This window comes from Carassius carassius, chromosome 7 (assembly GCF_963082965.1).
Source record: "Carassius carassius chromosome 7, fCarCar2.1, whole genome shotgun sequence".
Lineage (NCBI taxonomy): Eukaryota > Metazoa > Chordata > Actinopteri > Cypriniformes > Cyprinidae > Carassius > Carassius carassius.
Genome location: NC_081761.1, coordinates 9,700,154 through 9,719,356, shown reverse-complemented (window position 1 = coordinate 9,719,356; position 19,203 = coordinate 9,700,154). Strand labels below are relative to the sequence as shown.

General features: G+C 36.8%; 2 protein-coding genes across 2 annotated transcripts; both read right to left on the bottom strand.

Moving 5' to 3' along the window:
• Positions 1–3,091: 3,091 nt before the first annotated feature.
• LOC132143508 (phosphatidylinositol 4-kinase type 2-beta-like) lies at positions 3,092–13,329 on the bottom strand. The gene is made up of 10 exons (XM_059553775.1): positions 12,825–13,329; positions 7,567–7,718; positions 7,106–7,306; positions 6,882–7,013; positions 6,398–6,551; positions 5,924–5,988; positions 5,317–5,416; positions 4,868–5,001; positions 4,355–4,414; positions 3,092–3,943 (listed from the first exon to the last, which is right to left on the bottom strand). Exons 1-10 carry the CDS (start codon positions 13,162–13,164, stop codon positions 3,770–3,772), a joined length of 1,512 nt encoding a protein of 503 aa, XP_059409758.1. The 5' UTR covers positions 13,165–13,329; the 3' UTR covers positions 3,092–3,769.
• LOC132143272 (uncharacterized) lies at positions 13,305–18,312 on the bottom strand. The gene is made up of 2 exons (XM_059553395.1): positions 16,330–18,312; positions 13,305–13,405 (listed from the first exon to the last, which is right to left on the bottom strand). Exons 1-2 carry the CDS (start codon positions 17,267–17,269, stop codon positions 13,305–13,307), a joined length of 1,041 nt encoding a protein of 346 aa, XP_059409378.1. The 5' UTR covers positions 17,270–18,312.
• Between the last annotated feature and the right edge of the window lie 891 nt (positions 18,313–19,203).

The window sequence follows — 19,203 nt, the reverse complement described above, 5'->3', positions numbered from 1 at the left end:
TGAACGGCTTCTGTCTGTGATGTTTTTGTGTTTAACTTATCTAGGGGTTTTAACTGATCAGTTTTCATGCATCATTTACTTTTAAACACATTTTGGTCACTTTGTTTTTAAGCTCCAATTCTTGACATTAACAAACCATTAACTATGACTTTTGCCTCAATAAACTCCTAATTTGCTGCATATAAATAGTTAGTAAATTAGTTGTTAAGTTTAGGTATTGGGTAGGATTAGGGATGGAGAATATGGTCATGCAGAATATGTATAATATTAAAAATCTTCAAATATGTTAATAATAGGCATGGTAATAAGTGATTAGTTAATAGTGAGAACTGGTCCCTATAATTAAGTGTTCCCCAAATTTCTGTATAGTTGTGTTCAGCACTAACATTATTAATGGCTAATTGTAATTGTAATAAAACACAGTGAACTGTAAATAAATTACCATTATTAAACAAAATGATGATTATTTTAGCAAAAAAAAAAGCCAACACTTATGATGCACGGTATGTTTTATTGATATAATTGATTGATTTTGCTTACTGACCATCACAAAAAAACCATACATTTATAAATTATTACTTATAAATGACAAATATAGTGAACACTGAAAATTAACTGAAAAATAAAAAGATTTTTTTGTTTATGTTCTTTCTTTCTTTCTTTCTAACATTCTCAAAATCTTGCAGATGTATTTTACGATTAATTGATCATTTGATTGTTAATGTAAAACATTTGCCTGTTTATGTAACTTATTTGACAACTGATTACAAAAAACCTTATAACTAACACGCCTAAACAAATATTATTATAACATAATTGTATTAAAATACATAATATGCTTTAGCTTTTTATTTGTAGGCTTGTAGTCTGTGATTTTTCATAGGCAAAATGATTTCAATTATGTTTGAGAAGAAAATGGCAGTTTGTTCCTCACAAGTGAGTGAAACAGCTGTGTGGCTGGTGATCTCAGCGGCTGCTTACATAATGCATTTATAGCGCTTAAACAAAGAGGGAATTGTCATTGCAAAGCCTGCAAGCTGGAGGCCAGACTCATACCCATACCAGACAAATCCATCCCAAGTACCTGTCCCTCTCTTACACTTTCAGCAATCTGATTTCCAAGAAAAATAAACAACCCTCCCACATGGAGTCACATTTATGAACCAACAGAAAAAAAAATACAGTTCAAGAGATTTTCTCGGAACAGATAAGATACGTGTGAGAAAGAAAGTTTGGCTGGAAGTACAAGAGAGGGAGCGAAAGAAGACCATTCCAGAGTTTTCCCTCTCACTTCTGAGAATGAGCTGAAGGAAAGTTCCCACATTGATAAATGATAGCGCTTTAAAGTGTATGAGGGAAAACAGGTCTTTCAGATTGTGCGTATTTGCGGTTTATGACCACATCCATTGTCAGCCGTCTCTGACAAAATAGGAGAAAACAAGTAAGAGTGGTATGAATTTCATGACATTCATTAAATGTGCCTAATATATGACAAATAGAATATCAAAAAATTATTGAATGTGTCATTTACTCTTGTCAGTACATTTTTATGTGCTTAATGAGGACAGGTGGGCCAGGAGTAACTGTAGTAACTAGTTACAGTAGCCTATGCTTGCAGTAAATAGTATTGTAACTAATTACGAATCAGATTTCAGTAATAATATTACAGTAACCATCCATTAAACAGATTGTTACTTTTGATGCCTCAACCCCTACTGATTTGAAGTCCAACAATCCAACAATGTTCATGACTTGCACAGGCACATAAAGTCACCAGTGCAGAAGGCAAGCTTGGAAATATGGAAAGGCTTACATTCAGCAGATGTAAATATTGCCATTACATTTATTTTGTCAGGAGAAAAGATGATCTGAACTGGCATTACTTTACACTGGCATAGCATGGCTTGTCCGCGCACATCCCTCTGATCTTGATAAAAGCTGTATAAAATCTTTTTAGAAAACAAAAAAAATTCTTATGAACTTTTGAGATTTCTTGATAAAAATACATCATGGTATATAATCGCATATGGGTTATATAAATTATAGTTGCAATTAGCTTCAAGATACGCATGACAATTAGTAAGATTAATACAACACTTTTACTTAAAAGTCACTATCAATGACTTTGTAATAACTCCTGACTGCGATCCAGTGTGGATTTTGGCCAAATGATGAGGCAGAAATATATTGTTAGTAAATAATTTTATGGGGAACATATGGAATTACAATTTAGGTGTGGCCTGAAAGAGAAGTAATGGAAGTAGTAGTGTAACGAATTACTGTTGTCGAAAAGTAATAAGTGATATTAATACTTTTGAAAGGAGTAACTAGTAACGACTAATAAATTATTATTATTTATTCATTTAAATAACGAAGACGATACTGGCCAGGAGACAAGTTATTCCTTAAATAACAAACAATTATTTACATGCAGTCTCTACATAATCATTTGGTTATAATGTCAATACCGTTTTAATGTTGTGCATATGATGGTCTTTTTAAATTTTTCGTATATATATATATATATATATATATATATATATATATATATATATACTGTATGAAAGGTTTATAAGCTTAAAGGGAATTGTACAAAAAAAAAAAACAATAACCTGATAGTCAGACTCAGAAGTAGGCAAATACTATACGTAGTTCTTCACATCAGTTACTTTGTGCTTTGTTCTAGGACAAGACTTTTTTTTTTTTTTTTTTTTTAACAGTCAGATTACAACCACGTTTAGGACAAAAACGCTGAAAAGCATAGGCATGAGAAACGTGCTGTGTTGTTTCTAAAAGTGCCCACAGGATGGCAACACAAAGAAAGACCCAAAAACAAGTACCTCAAAGATGGTTACTCCCAAAACACACGTCGTGTGTTCTGACGATTTCTGCGCTCCCTTGAGTGACAGGATAGTTGAGGAGGGAGGGAATAACTTCATACATTTTGTTTGTTGTAAATAAATGTGATATTTTTCCCCCGACACACATCTATTGTCTCAAACAGTTATCACAACAGAAATTGCAGCTCTAGGCAATTAAAACTGGTTTCATATAATATAAACACTACATCTATTTTTACCAGTCCCAAAGCTTTATTTTTATTTTATTTTTTATTCAGTTCATTTTAAATATACAGCTCTACATTAACAATTGCTCAGCTGAAATACAAAGTCCAAGATGCATACACAGGATTGTGTGTGTGTGTGAGAGAGAGAGAAAAAAAAACACTTTTGTAATTATACTTTTTCTTGGGGCTACAAAGGACCCAGCTTCAACAACGTTTATACTGTTGCCGGCATCCTGTTACATAATCAGCAAATACATTCATCGTATTAAATACCACGGATTTCTTGGTGTTGAAATGTCCTCAGGATAAGTGTAAAATGTAAACTTGCAAGTTACATTCAAGCATTTTTCAAGTTTAAATTAAGTTCTCTGCATCATTCTTCATTTATAATATCTATAGTTATACTTCTAAAATAATTGGCAGTTGAGAAAGGCTGTCGCCACAACACGTCATCTTCAATGAACAATCCCCTTTGTACATTCCAACTTGACAGCCATAGCAAGCTGAAGAGGAGGATTCTGGGAAAAGGCTCAAGGAAATAAATGGCCTTGGATCCTCTGCATCAGACCTCCCTGCATGTTTTTTTAAAGTCTCTCCCTTTGCTACATTCACCCAGCAAGTCTTTTTCAGAAAGTTCTTCATCCACTGACTCTCATATAGGACCCTCGTCCATTTCATCTCCGTCCTCTCTGTGTGGCTCTTTTACCAGGATGTGAAAAAGGGTCTCTTGCAGTGAAAGGTCTGGGTAAATGCATTGCCCAGTTGGACCACACGACCCTGGCCTCCTCCACGGCTCCTCTCCACCACCACACGAGGCATCTGCACTAACTGTATGGGGCTCTTCCCATCTTTCAAAGCCTGGGTCAGGTTTAAGATCTATTTGATAAGAACAGACAAATATGATTTTACATGCAGTAGAGGCTTTATGCAGCTCTTAAAACACCACACTACTTCCTGATGAAGTCTACTTCTAATTGATTAATTTGCTTCTAATACTATACATGACTTCTCAAATGTATGAGATTTTTTTTTTTAATGTATATAATTTTAGAGGCACAATACTTTTCCTTGGCATTACAAACCTGAGGTCTAATTTCAGGTCTAAGTCTCAGCTGTGATAGGTTGAAAATAGCATCCCGGCTGGGTGTATTAATATACGTTAGCTGTGAATTTTTCATTATGAAGAGTGCCAGCATTTAGTGAGAGTGAACCATGTGAGAACATAACACTATTTCTGGAACAGCCGAGAATGCACAATGTAAAATCATCTCGAAGCATAAAACGTACCTGTCCTCTCATAACGGACATCTGTTTCTCAAACATGGTTTTGTCAAACCCTTTATCCGTCTGAAATCAGAGATGTTAATGCGGAAAGTCATTTAATGTTAAAAAGATAGTCATCCATATAAAACAGATTCCTGCAAATTAATGCATAAATGATTAACCAACTTCACTGCAACCTAGTGAGTTAGATTATACAGACATGATAGAAAGCAGATTTACTGAGGTCAGGTCACTTAGAGAGGTCAATAAGTCACTTATCTTTTATACATTTTAAGCTTGAATATTTTTAGCAGAGCCACTTAAAATGGGAGTAATATAGAGATGCAAATTATTTCAGGGTTTTAGTGTGCTGACAGCATGCTAAGCTCCAGCTTGCTAACAGAAACTGACAGCATGCTAAAGCCCTGTCCAAGAAGTTAAGTCTCAAAATAAACTACAGCCAAATCAACACTTTAATAAAAAGTATTGCATTGCTCTGAATGGTAAGAACACAAGTAGAGCACTGTTAAAACCTACCTTGAACATCTCATAAAGGTCCTCACAGAGGTCCTGTACAAAGTTCATGTCAGAAATGCGTGAAAGCACAAGGTCTCTTGTTTCCTGCGAAAACGCCACTTTGGCCTGAGGCAACCATGCCCAGTGGAACGGATCTAAAAAACAAAAACTATTATTTCACCTGTTAAGTATGACCACTTCTACACGACTAGTAAAAGGTTTCTAGTTGATAGATGAAAACTCCTTATATTTTTTAAAGAGCATTTTTTGAAGAAATACTTTTATTATTTTATAGGACACATTATATTGATTAACTATTACATTGTAACATTGTTAATGTCTTCAAAAGTAATGGCTGCTGAAAATGTAGCTCTAGCACCACAGGAATAAGTGCCATTTTTAGTATTCAAATAGAAAACAGTTGAATATTTTAAACTTAGGAAACTTAGAAAAAATTAGGAAATCCTTACATGCTCTCCACTCATCAGGGTGTTTAAAAGGGAAGGCCAAACCATTATCTATAGCTGCAATCTGTATGGCCGAGTCTTTTTGGTCAGTCCATTCAGATTCCTGAGGACAAGTGAAAATGAAACTCAGCATTCGTGACTGGGACGCAATCATCATTACATCCATAATATAACCCCTGCAGAAACTTGAGCTGATAGAAATGCTTTTGCAATACTGAATCAGTCTTATGTTTCCCATGGTCTGATGTTTAAAGAGCTTTACTGTGCATATGGGAGGAACTGTTTACCAAGACATGCCCATGCAAACAAAAATGTGAAAAAAAATAAAAAAATATGGATGTGTCATTTTGCATTAAAAAAAAAAAAAAAATTATATATATATATATATATATATATAAAATATTATATATATATATATATATAATATTATATATATATATATATATAATATTATATATATATATATATATATATATATATATATATATATATATATATATATATATATATATGATACCTCTGCATTTGCACTTCGTTATCAATCATGGCACTTTCTTTGAGCTGTTCAGCACTGCAAAAAAAGTAGCTCTATAAATATCCCTCAGCTCACCTTCTCTGTTCGCTCTCCTTCGCCCAGCTTCTCATACTTGATCAACCAGTTATCATTCCCTCTGTCTGAAGAAGCCAAAAGAGATATCAGATTTTCTTTTCTAAGGCACTGTAAACAATTAGCATCTCTTTTATGTGGTCATAACGTCACGCTGAAAGACATGGCACATTTGTATGGTCCAGAAACTGGAAATGAAGAAAGATAATGAAAAAGTCTGCCTGAAGAGAGTTGAGATGCAGTTCAATAAGGGTGAGAACAAGAGACCCTATGGTTTCTTTAAAAAAAAAAAAAAAAAAAAAAAAAAAAAATTAATAATAATAATAATAATAATAATAATATTATATATATATATATATATATAAGTTACCAAAACCAAAGTCGAATAAAAAAAAATACTGCGTTTAGTTTTGTGAGTTGTAAGTTCAAGAGCAATGGGCTGAACAAAGAAAGAAGTTAAACAGCTGCATTAGGTACCTGTGTTTCTGGTGACATAATCCAGCACCACCAGCCTCTCAAACTGAGACTGAAGCTGCTTCCTCATGTTCTCTGGAAGAGGTTCTGCCTCGAACTTCCTCAGCCAGTAGTCTGCTTCATGATAGCCCTCCACAAACAACTGAAATGAGCCCACCTACACAAAAGAGAACAACAAATCATGAATTTTTTGGAAGTCTTGCGCTCTACTGCTCTCAATTCACTTTTGATGTGACAAGACAGGTGTAATATCTATAACGTGCAAATGAGAATTTAGAGCTACCAACTCATCATTTTCAGCAAATAATGACACCAAGCAATCATATGGTTTTGGGAAAACCTAGATGTGTGTGTGAATTCATGCTTTAATTGTATGGAACACTGGCAAAATATTTCTTTGTGTGTTCCACACAAGAAAGATATAGATGATTGAAACAAAATTAGGGCAAGTAAATTAATTTGGATCATTTTAGAAGTGGTTCGTTACCTTTGGAGGAAGACCAACTCTGTGAAACCGTCGTCCAACTTTAGGGACTTTCTCCAGTGCATATTTCTTACCACGGGATTTGGCACGGTCAATTGCGCTATAGTGAAAAGTCTCGCTGGCCAAATTCACAACCTGAAAACAAAGGGCGAAAGGTTTGGTTCTTTAATTCCAAGAGCAAAGCTTTTTCTTAAAGTAGATTTAAATGCTTCTATAGCCATCCTAACCTTAGTTTTGGGTACAATCCCCAAGCCCAGTTTTTGGTCAACGAGTGAGGCAGCTGCCTCAGAGAGGTAGCCCTGGTTAGGAATGAGGCAACCACGGCCAAAACAACACGGGCAGCAGACTTTATGAAAATATTTGGTCCATTTAGGGTTTAAATGACCATAAGGCTCCTCTGATTTTGGTTTAAATACCCCAATGATTTTCTAAAGGAGAGAAGATACAGGCATTAAGAAAAATCTAATTTAACACCAAATATCTACTATGAATTATAATGTGATAGGAAATGTTTCCGAGAGAATGCATAAATATATTCGTTTAGCTCACAGGAGAGAGGTGATCATGCATGCATTATCCTACGGTAAACACTGCTAAGTGTTTTTTTATCCCATTAGTTTGTTTTTATGACTTTTAAAACAGATTATTTCAGGGTCGATTTAAATATTTAACTTTCAAATACACATACCCCTTTGGGATCCTTGACAAAGTAGCTTCCACTGGATCCTTGTGAGATGCGTTCAGGAAAGACGCCATTTTCTATTGCCTGCTCAGCCCTCTGGATAATTTCGGCAAACTCTGGGTCTTCTGGGAAATGGTTGAATTCTCCACTGCTATTACCTATGTGCACACATACAAAGTGATTCAAATGTACAGTGTGGCAAATACTCTCTTGTATGTCTGCGTTTATATGTAAATATGTCCCCTCATCTTAAAAGGCCATACAGCAGAACATTTAGGGAATTATTATTATTTTTTTTCAATAATTTCCACCTGAGTGAAACTCATGCTCAAGGCCATTTTTATCTGGAACAAAATTGAACCTTCAATTTAGTCAAACCGTTGTGCTCTGTCTGCAAACTAGCCTTCAGAAAGATAAAAATTAAGAGATCACTGGGCATTTCTGGAGTGCAAAGAAGATATATATATATATATATATATATATATATATATATATATATATATATATATATATATATATATATATATATATATATATATATAATATAATATATATATATATATATATATATATATATGCGGTAGATGAAAGGTTCAATATCAAAGTGATTCATCTAAAGACCGGCAAATGAAATGTTTTCATTTTCTGTACAAGACTGACAGCTTAAAAATGGGTTCTTATAACTATTTTGTAAAATTTGAAGAAAAATGTGAACTAAACAGAATTTAGCTACTATAAATCCTGTACAAGCAAGGAAGACTAGAATAACTCAATGTAGATGTGAATATACCACAAAGGGTACTTCTACATTTTCCTAAGACATAAAAGGTACATTTAATTCATTTTTACCCCGATATGCATAATTATCTTATTGTGAACAATTCATCCATGCATGTTTAACTTTATAAGACCTCATAATTCTTAAAGTTTCACTGCTCAAATATCTTGGGAAAGGCTGACTTTTTTTCTAACAACATATACTGGACTTCTCTAAATATTTTGTATATTTAAAACCCACCCCTTACTTATAATCAACTTTTAGCATGCATTCAGATCTGTCCCCATGTACGTATTCAAAAACTGATCGATAGAACAAAGTCTCCATCATTCTTTTTTTTTCTGCTGAAAATCAGTTTCACTTGGATGCATCAATACAGAAAAACAATGTTGCTGCTTCCATTACATAACAGCTTTGGATTAAACTTTTATTCATAGATTAGATTCAACTTTACTGTCATTGCACATATAAGGTACAAGGCAAAGGAATGCAGTATCATGTGTTTTAAGTGTGTCTTTAAGGCATTATGTGTCATGAATCATGTACTTCAGGGGAAAACAATGGTAGATGCTGCAGTACCACCTTTGTACTTTATTTACGACTTTAAATTTGACTAAGTACAAAGACTGAAATAGGATTTCCTAATTCATGCTCCAATATAAATTATAAAAAACTTTTTCTAACGATATACCTATACCCCTGCAGGAGCACATATTGGTACTTAAAAGATACACATTTTATACACAAAAGATAAAATTTTCATGATTTTAAGCTTACTGATAGAAATGCCATGGTAAAGAAATTCATCAACATTTATGCATTTAGCAGATGCTTCTATCCAGGCTATACTTTTTTTTTCTTTTAGTAGTATGTGTAAACTTGTGACATCACACCAATACTACTGATTACACTGCACATTTTAAAAGAAAAGACACTCATAATCCATAGCACTTTAATATTTAACATTAGATCTTTACATATTTGCATTTCTTTGAAAGAAACAAATGCTTGAAATGGTGAATTCATTATTTTTTATTTTTTTTTATATAGCCACAGAAAGACAAACGTTCAATATAAAATTCATTACGTACATTAACAACGATTCAGGCGAATATAATGTAATTTAATGGAAAACTAGGTGAATGGCGATTTGTGACACAACCCGGAAAACTATCGGCATGGATTTTCGCCAATAACCAATACATGATTCAAATTGATTTTTTTTGCATTCTGAACAAACCACATAATTATCAGATGTAATTACTTGCAAAATGACAGTGCAGACAGCAAATACCTAAAGATCAAGTTTGAAAACCAGTGTGAACAAAGTCTAAGACGCATACATGTGACATGACACCCGTACCCAGGAAGGGTTTTATTTCACTAAAACTATCATTCTTTTATTCAGAATCCACTACACTGAATGCAAACATTGCAGTAAAACTAACTAAAAGAGATCTACATGGGCTCTAAAAGGTAAAACACAATACACAAACACAGTCCGCTGATGGTCTCTGGACAGCATTCTCTGGGTGAATAAGAGAGTCAATTAGACACAGAAACACCCAACCTCTCTGATGGCCATTAAACATTTAGAAGACGACAAGTGCACTTTCCCTCTCTTGTACACACAGACACATCCATACAAACACATATCTGCATACCATAAATATAAATGATCAGAAATGACATGATTTTTAAAGGTCCCGTTCTACGTGATCCTATGTTTTAAACTTTAGTTAGTGTATAATGTTGTTGTTAGAGTATAAATAATATCTGTAAAATTCTAAAGCTCAAAGTTCAATGCCAAGCGACATATTTTAATTAACAGAATTCACCTACAAAAAACGACCCGTTTGGACTACATCCCTCTACTTCCTGCACTAATGACGTCACTAAAACAGTTTTTTGACTAACCTCCACCCACATGAACACACAAATGGGGGGTGTGGTCTGCGTGGTCTTGTTGCGCTCCGACGGAGAAGAGGAAGTGCAGCGTTTGTGTTTGTCGCCATGTCGTCGAAACACTGTTATTTTCATCTTGGAGTCCAATCACCTTTGTTTGGGCTTCCCAGGGACGCTGTACTTGGAGATTAATGGTTACAATGTATGTTTAACTCGGTTCCCGAAAATTATAATCCATATGTAAAACTATGTGCAGCACATTTTGCTGAGGACAGCTTCCTCAATCTCAATCAGTTTAATGCCAGATTCGCACAAAGATTATTCTTGAAAGATGGAGCAGATCATTTTTGTCTGGGGAAGGCGTTGTTTATGGACCACAACCGGTAAGTGTATTTTATTATTTAAATTGGTGCGTTTAACGGTTTCTGTAACTTATTACACAAAGGGCAACGCTGTTTAGCTTTGTTAACTAGATGTTAGGGCTGTGCAAAAAAATTAAATGCGATTTTCATGCGCATCTCGTCAGTAAAAACGCTCCTGTGATTAGAAGTACATCTCCAGCACGTGCGTTCTAGCCCAATCGCGTTTCCAGGAGGGCAGCATGCACTAAACTGCTGTCGAATCACAACACAGGAACCGCTGACACAATCAGGACTCGTTACGTATTTCTGAAGGAGGGACTTTATAGAACAAGGAAGTCATCAGCCCGTTTTTATGACAGTGAAAACAGCGGTATACATATGGGTGAATAATACTGTGTTTTTTTATACGCGAAACATGAACACGTTATATTGCACACTGTAAACACAATCAAAGCTTCAAAAAAAGCACGAAAAACGGGACCTTTAAAGACTCTTAGCTACAACGTGTAATTATGACAAACTTATTCTGCTCCCCAATTCATTCAATATAGCTATAGTTGGCCAAACTGCTTTTGTTAACACTGTGAGACATCGATCTCATACACACAATAAAACAGAGCCAGTCTTGAAGCTGAAATGAACTGAAAATGCAGATGTCATTGTCATGCCGCCAAAATTGCATGAATTTGAAGAGACTTATTTCGCTACAAGTTCTCTTTCAGATCTTCTGGATATTTTAGGATCACTGGACACATTTGACAATTAAGAATACCATTCTTTTATTTTTTAACAGTAGTATTTATAATCCCACACTACAGAAATTTGCACAAAATAAAAACCTTCTCTGGTGATATAAGACCTGGCAAGCTTCGAACCCTATAGAGTTTATTAATGCATATAATGACTAGCTGACTGCACAAACAATACCCTTTAAAAAGTTACATTTTAGGTCAGAGAATTATCATAAAACGTACCTTCATTGAACCTCAAACTAACAGAGCTGTTTTTGCTAGGCTGGTGAGAAAGGTACTTAAACAAAATATATATTTTCTCCTTCAAACCACCAAGCATGAGAGGATGTTCTGGTATACCCCCTTTAATGTGATGATCTTTAAATAAATCTCACCAATCATATTGTCTAATTTCAGCAAGGAGGCTAAATTTAAATGTAATAATTAAATGTACTATTTGCATGCTTTGAGGAAATTATTATGCCAATAATACGAACATAGCACATCACAGTGATGCAACCCTAAAAATATCTTCATTTTAACTATGCACTGCAACTCTGTGAGAGACTCTAGTGTTTCATTTTCCTTCACTGAAGGCTTAGATGTAGATCTTAGAGATAAAACAGAAGCCAGCGTCTCTCTGCTCTCTGGCTCATCTGCATTCAAATGAACCATTCAAATGAAAACTTTATTGCATCAATAGAGTCCACAGCTGCACGTGTAATCTTGTTAGTACAGTTGCACCTGGCAAGACTAAACCACATGCAACACACAGAAACATCCAAGCACGAATATCAAGAGTTGAGAAGATATCCTAGCAGCTGCTGTGGTGTCACATGTACACGTGTGTCCCGGGTTCAAAGAGCATCTAAACTGAACTGTCGAAATGGTTGCATAACGGACCATGTTCTGAGATAAAGCAGATGGAGTAACAGCACAGAGAGCTAGATGTGTGGGAGGGAATTTAGAATATTTAGAGTATTCATAATATTTTGCATGCAAACATGTTTTATATGTCTAGGACGGGAAGGAAAAACTCTCCTCTTTCTCTCTATATAAAAAAAAATAATAAAAAATAATAATTCATTTCAAAGTTCCCCAAGGCATATTAGATGTTTTTTGGAACACTGCGCGCAAATGAAACAGAACAAGCGAGGTTGCTATGGAAACTAATCCAGACGGGTCCCTAGTGCGTTCTTTCACCGGTTCAGATTAAACAACAAAATGACGAAAAATCGTTTAAGAGGGGGCGTGGTTATGTTTAAATAAAGGCATGGCCGACCGTTCAAATTATGTTTAATTACTAATGTGTGAAATTGGTCGACTGCGTTAAAAAGTAGGAATGAAAACAATGTTATTTGCAAACCTGAAACATTATAACATCAGGGAAACAAAAACAAAAGGTGTTGAAGTGTGACGCCTCTACGTTTGGAGTCAGTTTAATCTGAATACATGTTGATCAAATTATATCCACCTCATATATCTCACCTGGGGATGCCAGATTGTCAGATGATGAGCTGTGTCTGTTTCTCCGCGTCCTTTTCTCTCTTCCAGCCCGAGGTGAGAGATTTCCGGCAGGTCCCGGTAACAGTAGAGTCTCTTCCCCGGACCCGTCCGCTTCCAGCTCCGTCAGCACGCTTTCCGTCGAGTTCGAGATCCGGACCGCTGCCCCGGGGTTCAGCGAGAGTCCTAGGGACGGCGCCGGCCGGGTCTTCTCAAATAACACCGCTGGCATCTCCGACGAGAGAAAGTTCGTCTCCGGTGTTAATGTTAAATCTCCGCCGCCTTTCTCCGGCTCGCCGTCGGTGGGATCGCATTCTGCCATCATCGCGGACTGTGGGTGTATTCTGTCTCTGTCCGGAGAAACCCAGACACCTCTCAAAAACCGCGCTTCATATCTGCGAGTCCGTCTTTTGTTTTCTTTCTTGAAGATGACGCGCAGATGCTCTCAACTGTTTGACGTCCACATCATCCGTCACCATTACAGACTTCCTCTATTCTTCTTCTTCTTCTTCTTTTAGAGTTTAACTGGCGGTTGGCAGACCAACTTAAGGTGCATTTACCGCCACCTACCGGATATGAGTGTGGTCGTCGAGAATAGTCAGAGGGAATTATTCACCTATGCGCATTCCTACGATATAAATATTTACATATTAAATTCGGTAGAACAACCCCGTATTTTTGAGAAACCTCATAACTTGATTTTTAACACTTTTAGATACATCTCCTAATAGATTAACTAAAGTAAGCGCTTTCCCTTCTTTATATAGGACTGATGTTAAACAACTACGCTCTTCCATGTAATTATTACACTCTATTAGGACATGTTCAGCTGTTTCTGGCTGTCCGCAATAATCACAAACTCCTGTCTGATGTTTCCCTATACGGAACAAAGATCTATTGAGACCTGAATGGCCAATCCTTAAACGTGTCAACACTGCCTCTTCTCTCCGACTTCCATCCCTAGATCTACCCCCTCCCACATTTCTTTGCACACAGTAAAGATGTCTGCCAGTGTCATTACTATCCCACTGCTCTTGCCACATCCCAATCACTTTTTCCTGAATAATAGATTTTCCTTCAGCTTTGCACATAGGGACATTGATGTTAACCACATCCAATTTCAAGGCCTGTTTAGCTAGAATATCCACCTCTTCATTTCCATCAACACCTACATGGGCAGGGACCCAAACAAACTGAACACAAACATTCTCACTATGCAGCTGAAACAACATATGGTATATTTTGTATAATAGATCTAGTCTGCATGACTTTCCAGTTTTTATGCTCAATAATGCAGCTTGACTGTCCGAGGCAACTACTGCTCTGTTTATGCCCCCAATACAACTCATAAGCAACCAATTAAGAGCTAAAACAATGGCAGTGAGTTCCACAGTATACACTGAAAGATAGTCAGATGTTCTTCTTTTAATTTTGATGTTATACTGTGGAATACTCACTGCCGCTCCTGTTCTGCCATTGTTGGGATCTTTAGACCCATCAGTATACAGTACAAGGTGTTCTTTAAACTGCTCAAAATAATTTTGAACAACAAGCCATTCTGGGGTACCGCTACTTTCCTTTTTCAATGCCAGTTGTAGCTGCAAGTCCACTACTGGCATAACAAACATCCATGGAGGTATAGATGAACATGGTACAGTCGAACTGAACTTAAATTGCATCAGGCCTACATTCTGGGCTTTAATATCTCCAATCCACCCAAAGCTATAGTAGTTAGACTTCTGATGTTCCCAACAATCCTGCAACACAGCTTTTGCTGGGTGAACACAGCTATGACCCTGGAGATTGACCCAGTACGCATACATTAGCTTAACTCTCCTTAACCGCATCGGAAGTTCTCCAGACTCAACCTGCAAAGCAGCAACAGGAGACGTTCTAAAAGCTCCACAGCAAATACGCAACCCTTGTGATTGTTCTCTGTCCAACCTAATTAAGTGACTTTCAGCTGCTCCCATATATGATAAACAGCCATAATCAAGTGAAGACCTCATGAGAGACTGATAAATCCTCAACAATGCTCCTCTTGCAGCTCCCCAGTTCTGACCAGACAAACACCTCAACAAATTATTAACTTTTTTACACTTACTTTGAACATACTCTATATGCTGCTTCCAGGTAAGTTTCTCGTCAAATATAACTCCCAAAAACCTCACAACACTCACCTGTTCCAACTTTTGTTCATAAAGTTTTAATGTAATGTCTTTATGTCGTCTTGAAAAACAAATAACTTGAGTTTTAGTAACAGACATTCTGAAGCCCCACTTATTAGCCCATTCCTCCACCACCACAATTGCATCCTGCATCTTCTTTCCCAGGTACTTTAGATTACGTCCCCGCACCCAAAGGGCTCCATCATCTGCATATAAAGACTTGCCTATACTTCCGTCAATTCTATCAAAAATGTCATTTATCATTATGTTAAAAAGTACTGGACTGCAGACGCTCCCTTGCGGTGTACCGTTCTCTACAGCATATGTACTAGAATATGCCGTGCCAACTCTAACCTCAATTTCTCTTCCAAATAAAAAATCCAGTACCCAATTATAAAGCTTACCTCCAATACCAAGTTTCTCAAACTTCATCAACAATCCCTCCTTCCACAACATATCGTAAGCTTTCTCTATATCAAAGAGGACAGCAACCACTATTTCTTTGTTTGTCTGGGCTTTTCTCACTTCTGACTCCAAACATAAAATTGCATCCATCGTATTTCTTCCCTTACGAAAACCACTTTGAAAAGGACAGAACAAGTTTTTACTTTCCATATAATATGTCAGCCTATCTGTTACTATTCTCTCCATCGTTTTCCCTAACTGTGAGGTAAGCGCAATGGGCCTGTAATTAGAAGGGTCAGTTGCACTCTTACCAGGCTTCAGCACTGGCACTATAACTGCCTGTTTCCACCCACCAGGAATCCTTCCTGTTTCCCAAACCAGATTGAAAAGCTTCAGGACAACATTAAGAGATCTGTCAGTTAAATGTCCAAGCATAGAGTAGCAAATACCATCCTTGCCAGGTGTAGATTGTTTCACATTATAGACAGCCTTCTTCAATTCAAAAATTGAAAAAGGCATATCAAGATCCCGACTTGTGATTCTTTTCCGAACAATAACTCCTGGATTTTCAGCTAAAGCCTCCTCTCTACAGCACTTTACAGTATCTGACAATTTCTCAGAACTGTGTACTTTAACTAAAGTCTCCACCAACAACTCTGCTTTTTCTTTATTACTAACAGCAGTCTGCCCATTACAAAGCAAAACAGGCATAGAATGATTCCTTTTTACACCATTCATTTTCCTAACAACTCCCCATACATCTGACAACTTAGTTTCTCTCCCAATAGTATTACAATATTCCCTCCAGAAAGCCTTTTTTGCAGCTCTAACAGTCCTTCTAACAACAGCCTGTGCTCTCTTATACTGGACTAAAGCCTTAAGTGTATGATTCTTCCTTACCTGCTTAAATGCCTTACTTCTCTGTTTAATTGCAGCACTACACTGCTCATTCCACCATGGTACAGACTTTTTAACTCCTCTTCCACCAGTCTTTGGGATTGAAACCTCAGCCACCTGAAGAATATTAGACACAAATTCAGAGTTAAATAATTCCACATCCTTCAAACACCTTTCATCTAATTCACCACACTTCCTCTCAGCTAAAACTTGAAATAATTCCCAGTTGGCTTTATCTAACCTCCATCTCGGTACCCGCACTTCGTCTTCTTTAATTACATCAATTCCAACTGTTACAATTATAGGGAAGTGATCACTACCCATAGGTAATTCACTTAACACCTCCCATGATGTAATACCTGCCATTCCACTCGATATAAATGTTAAATCCAAATAACTCTCTGTGTTTCTACAACAATCATATCTTGTACCTCTACCATCATTAATGCAAACAAGCGAATTCAATTCAAGGAACTCCTCAATAATCACACCATTTGCATCTGTATTCAGGCTTCCCCATAATACATTATAAGAATTAAAATCACCGCACCACACTATCTTTCCTTGACTCTGTCCACTTACAGCACCTAGGTCCTCAATACTCAACCTCTTACTAGGATTATAAAAATTAACCACTGAAACTTGATCATTACCTATCCAGATTTTAACAACTACTGATTCATATTCCTGCCCCATATTTTCAACTTTATACCTCAGACCATCTTGAACAAATGTTGCTACTCCCCCACCTTGTCTATCCTTCCTATCATTTCTTATTGCTGTGTAACCTTGAATAATAAAATCTAACTGAGGTTTGAGCCATGTCTCCTGAATACATATTATATGGGGCCTATCTTCCAAATCAGAGATGTACTTCTTAAACTCTTGACCATTACTAATGAGACTTCTTGCATTCCACTGGAGGATAATTATCATGAGACAGACGGTACACCACTCCATGTTTGAGGTTGGGATGAAAATTGACTCTCATTTAATCTCTCTTCCACTAATTCCCAGCTAGTATTTTTAAAACCGAGGTACTTCTGCGCTGCTTTTACAATTATTTGAATTTTTTCCGTCTTCCTTTCAGCTTGAGCAGTACAATTAATAATCTCTACCATGAACAAAACAAAGTTATCTTTTCTCATGAGAAGAGTATCTTCTTTGATCTTACTGCATCCTTGACAAGCTGAACTACATGCCTCTACAGCCATTGTTTTGTTCACCTGTACAATTGGCTGAGCAGGTACTTTCCTAGCCGCTTCCGCAAATGAGACCCCAGTTTGGATTTTAACCTTCTGTACTTCTTCAGCTCTTTTGCTAACTGTACATCCCCTATAAGCTGAGCTATGCTCACCTCCACAGTTACAACATTTCAAGGCAGCTCCTTCCTCACACTTCCCATATTCATGATCCCCGGCACATCTCCCACACCTCTGCTTCCCCTTACATACTGCTGCGACATGTCCAAACTTTTGACATTTAAAACATCGAAGTGGTGGAGGGATAAACGGCCTAACACCATAACTCATGTAACCAACACAGACTTTATCTGGTAGAACCCTCTCTTCAAACTTCAACATGACTGAAAAACTATCACTCCTTTCCCCATTTCTGTTCATTTTTAGTCGTCTAACTTCTACAACCTTCCCTCCCGATACATTGGATTTAATTTCTTCGACTGGGACTTCAGGTGGAATGCCTGTAATGACCCCACGCAAATACTTTCCACTGTCAAGCAATTTTCCACTTACATTTTCACCCAAAACTTTACTCAAACTGAGTGCTCTCTCTTTGTGTTTGGCATCATTACAGATGATTAACAAAGACCCGTCCCGCAAGACTTTTGCACATTTCACTTTTCCAACCAGTGTGTTAATCTCTTTTGTAAGCTTAACCGGATTCAACTTACTAAACGACTCGCCCTCTTTAACCAATTTCACAACTACTTTAAACTCCGTTGCTACTTCTACTTCTCCTGCACTGTGTACCTCAGCTTTATCAGACTGAGACGATTCAGTTAACTTTCTAGTCTTTTTACGTTTTCGCCTAACTTTCTGAGTATGCCATATACCATCTTTTTCATTTTCCCCGCCACCGGCACCTACTTCCATTCCGATTTCACTTCCTGAAACATCACTTCCCTCTGCCATCTCTCCGACCATCCACTCCCTCCAGATGTCGGTTCGATGCCCTGTCTTTTCTGCTAGCACACTAGCTAAGCGGTCCGCATTTGCCTCTGTGCTTGTGGCCCCGTTCGATCAGTTCGTTTCAACGAACCGTTTAAAGGAAACGATTCCTACCGCGACTACCGTCGACTTCCTCTATTCTCAAGCATGCGCACTGTTATATCTCACCGTCGAACAGGTTTCTTAAAGGCGCAGTAACGCTTAATTGATTCAACAAATAACGGTGTGTGTGAAAGGTGAAGGCATTTTTGTTGCAAGCTTTTCGCTATCTTTTTTTTTTTTTTTTTTGAGTATGATAATGTAATTACTTTTTATGTTTTGTACAAAAATGCATTCGGCAAGCATGTATGCAGCAAGCATGCAACTCTGTGGAGTAGTTATAGTCCTTATTAAGCAACTTATTCTTCCCAGCCCTCACAAACAGATGCTTTTAAATTCAAATTTAGGTACCAAAAATTAATGACACAAAGACCGCACTCCTGATCCCATAATCACCTCATCAACGTGTTAGAGAGAGAGAGAGAGAGAGAGAGAGAGAGAGGTTTAATGTAAAAGGGAAAAAAAGTTTTATTTTTACCACATTCCATGTTGATAATTATAAAATAAAGATATACATGAGGAAACAGTTCATATGAGTATAAAATACCCATTACAAAGATGGAACTGATTTTGCGAGCTGGCAGCAGATATGATAGATTAATATTT

Coding starts and splice junctions, on each gene's coding strand:
- LOC132143508 (XM_059553775.1), bottom strand. CDS start 13,164: ATGATGGCAGAATGCGATCCCACCGACGGCGAGCCGGAGAAAGGCGGC. Junction 7,719..12,824: donor TGACAATCTGGCATCCCCAG/GTGAGATATATG, acceptor GTGTGCACATAG/GTAATAGCAGTGGAGAATTC. Junction 5,989..6,397: donor TTATGTCACCAGAAACACAG/GTACCTAATGCA, acceptor TGGCTTCTTCAG/ACAGAGGGAATGATAACTGG.
- LOC132143272 (XM_059553395.1), bottom strand. CDS start 17,269: ATGGAGTGGTGTACCGTCTGTCTCATGATAATTATCCTCCAGTGGAAT. Junction 13,406..16,329: donor TGCTGCAATTAAACAGAGAA/GTAAGGCATTTA, acceptor CATATCCGGTAG/GTGGCGGTAAATGCACCTTA.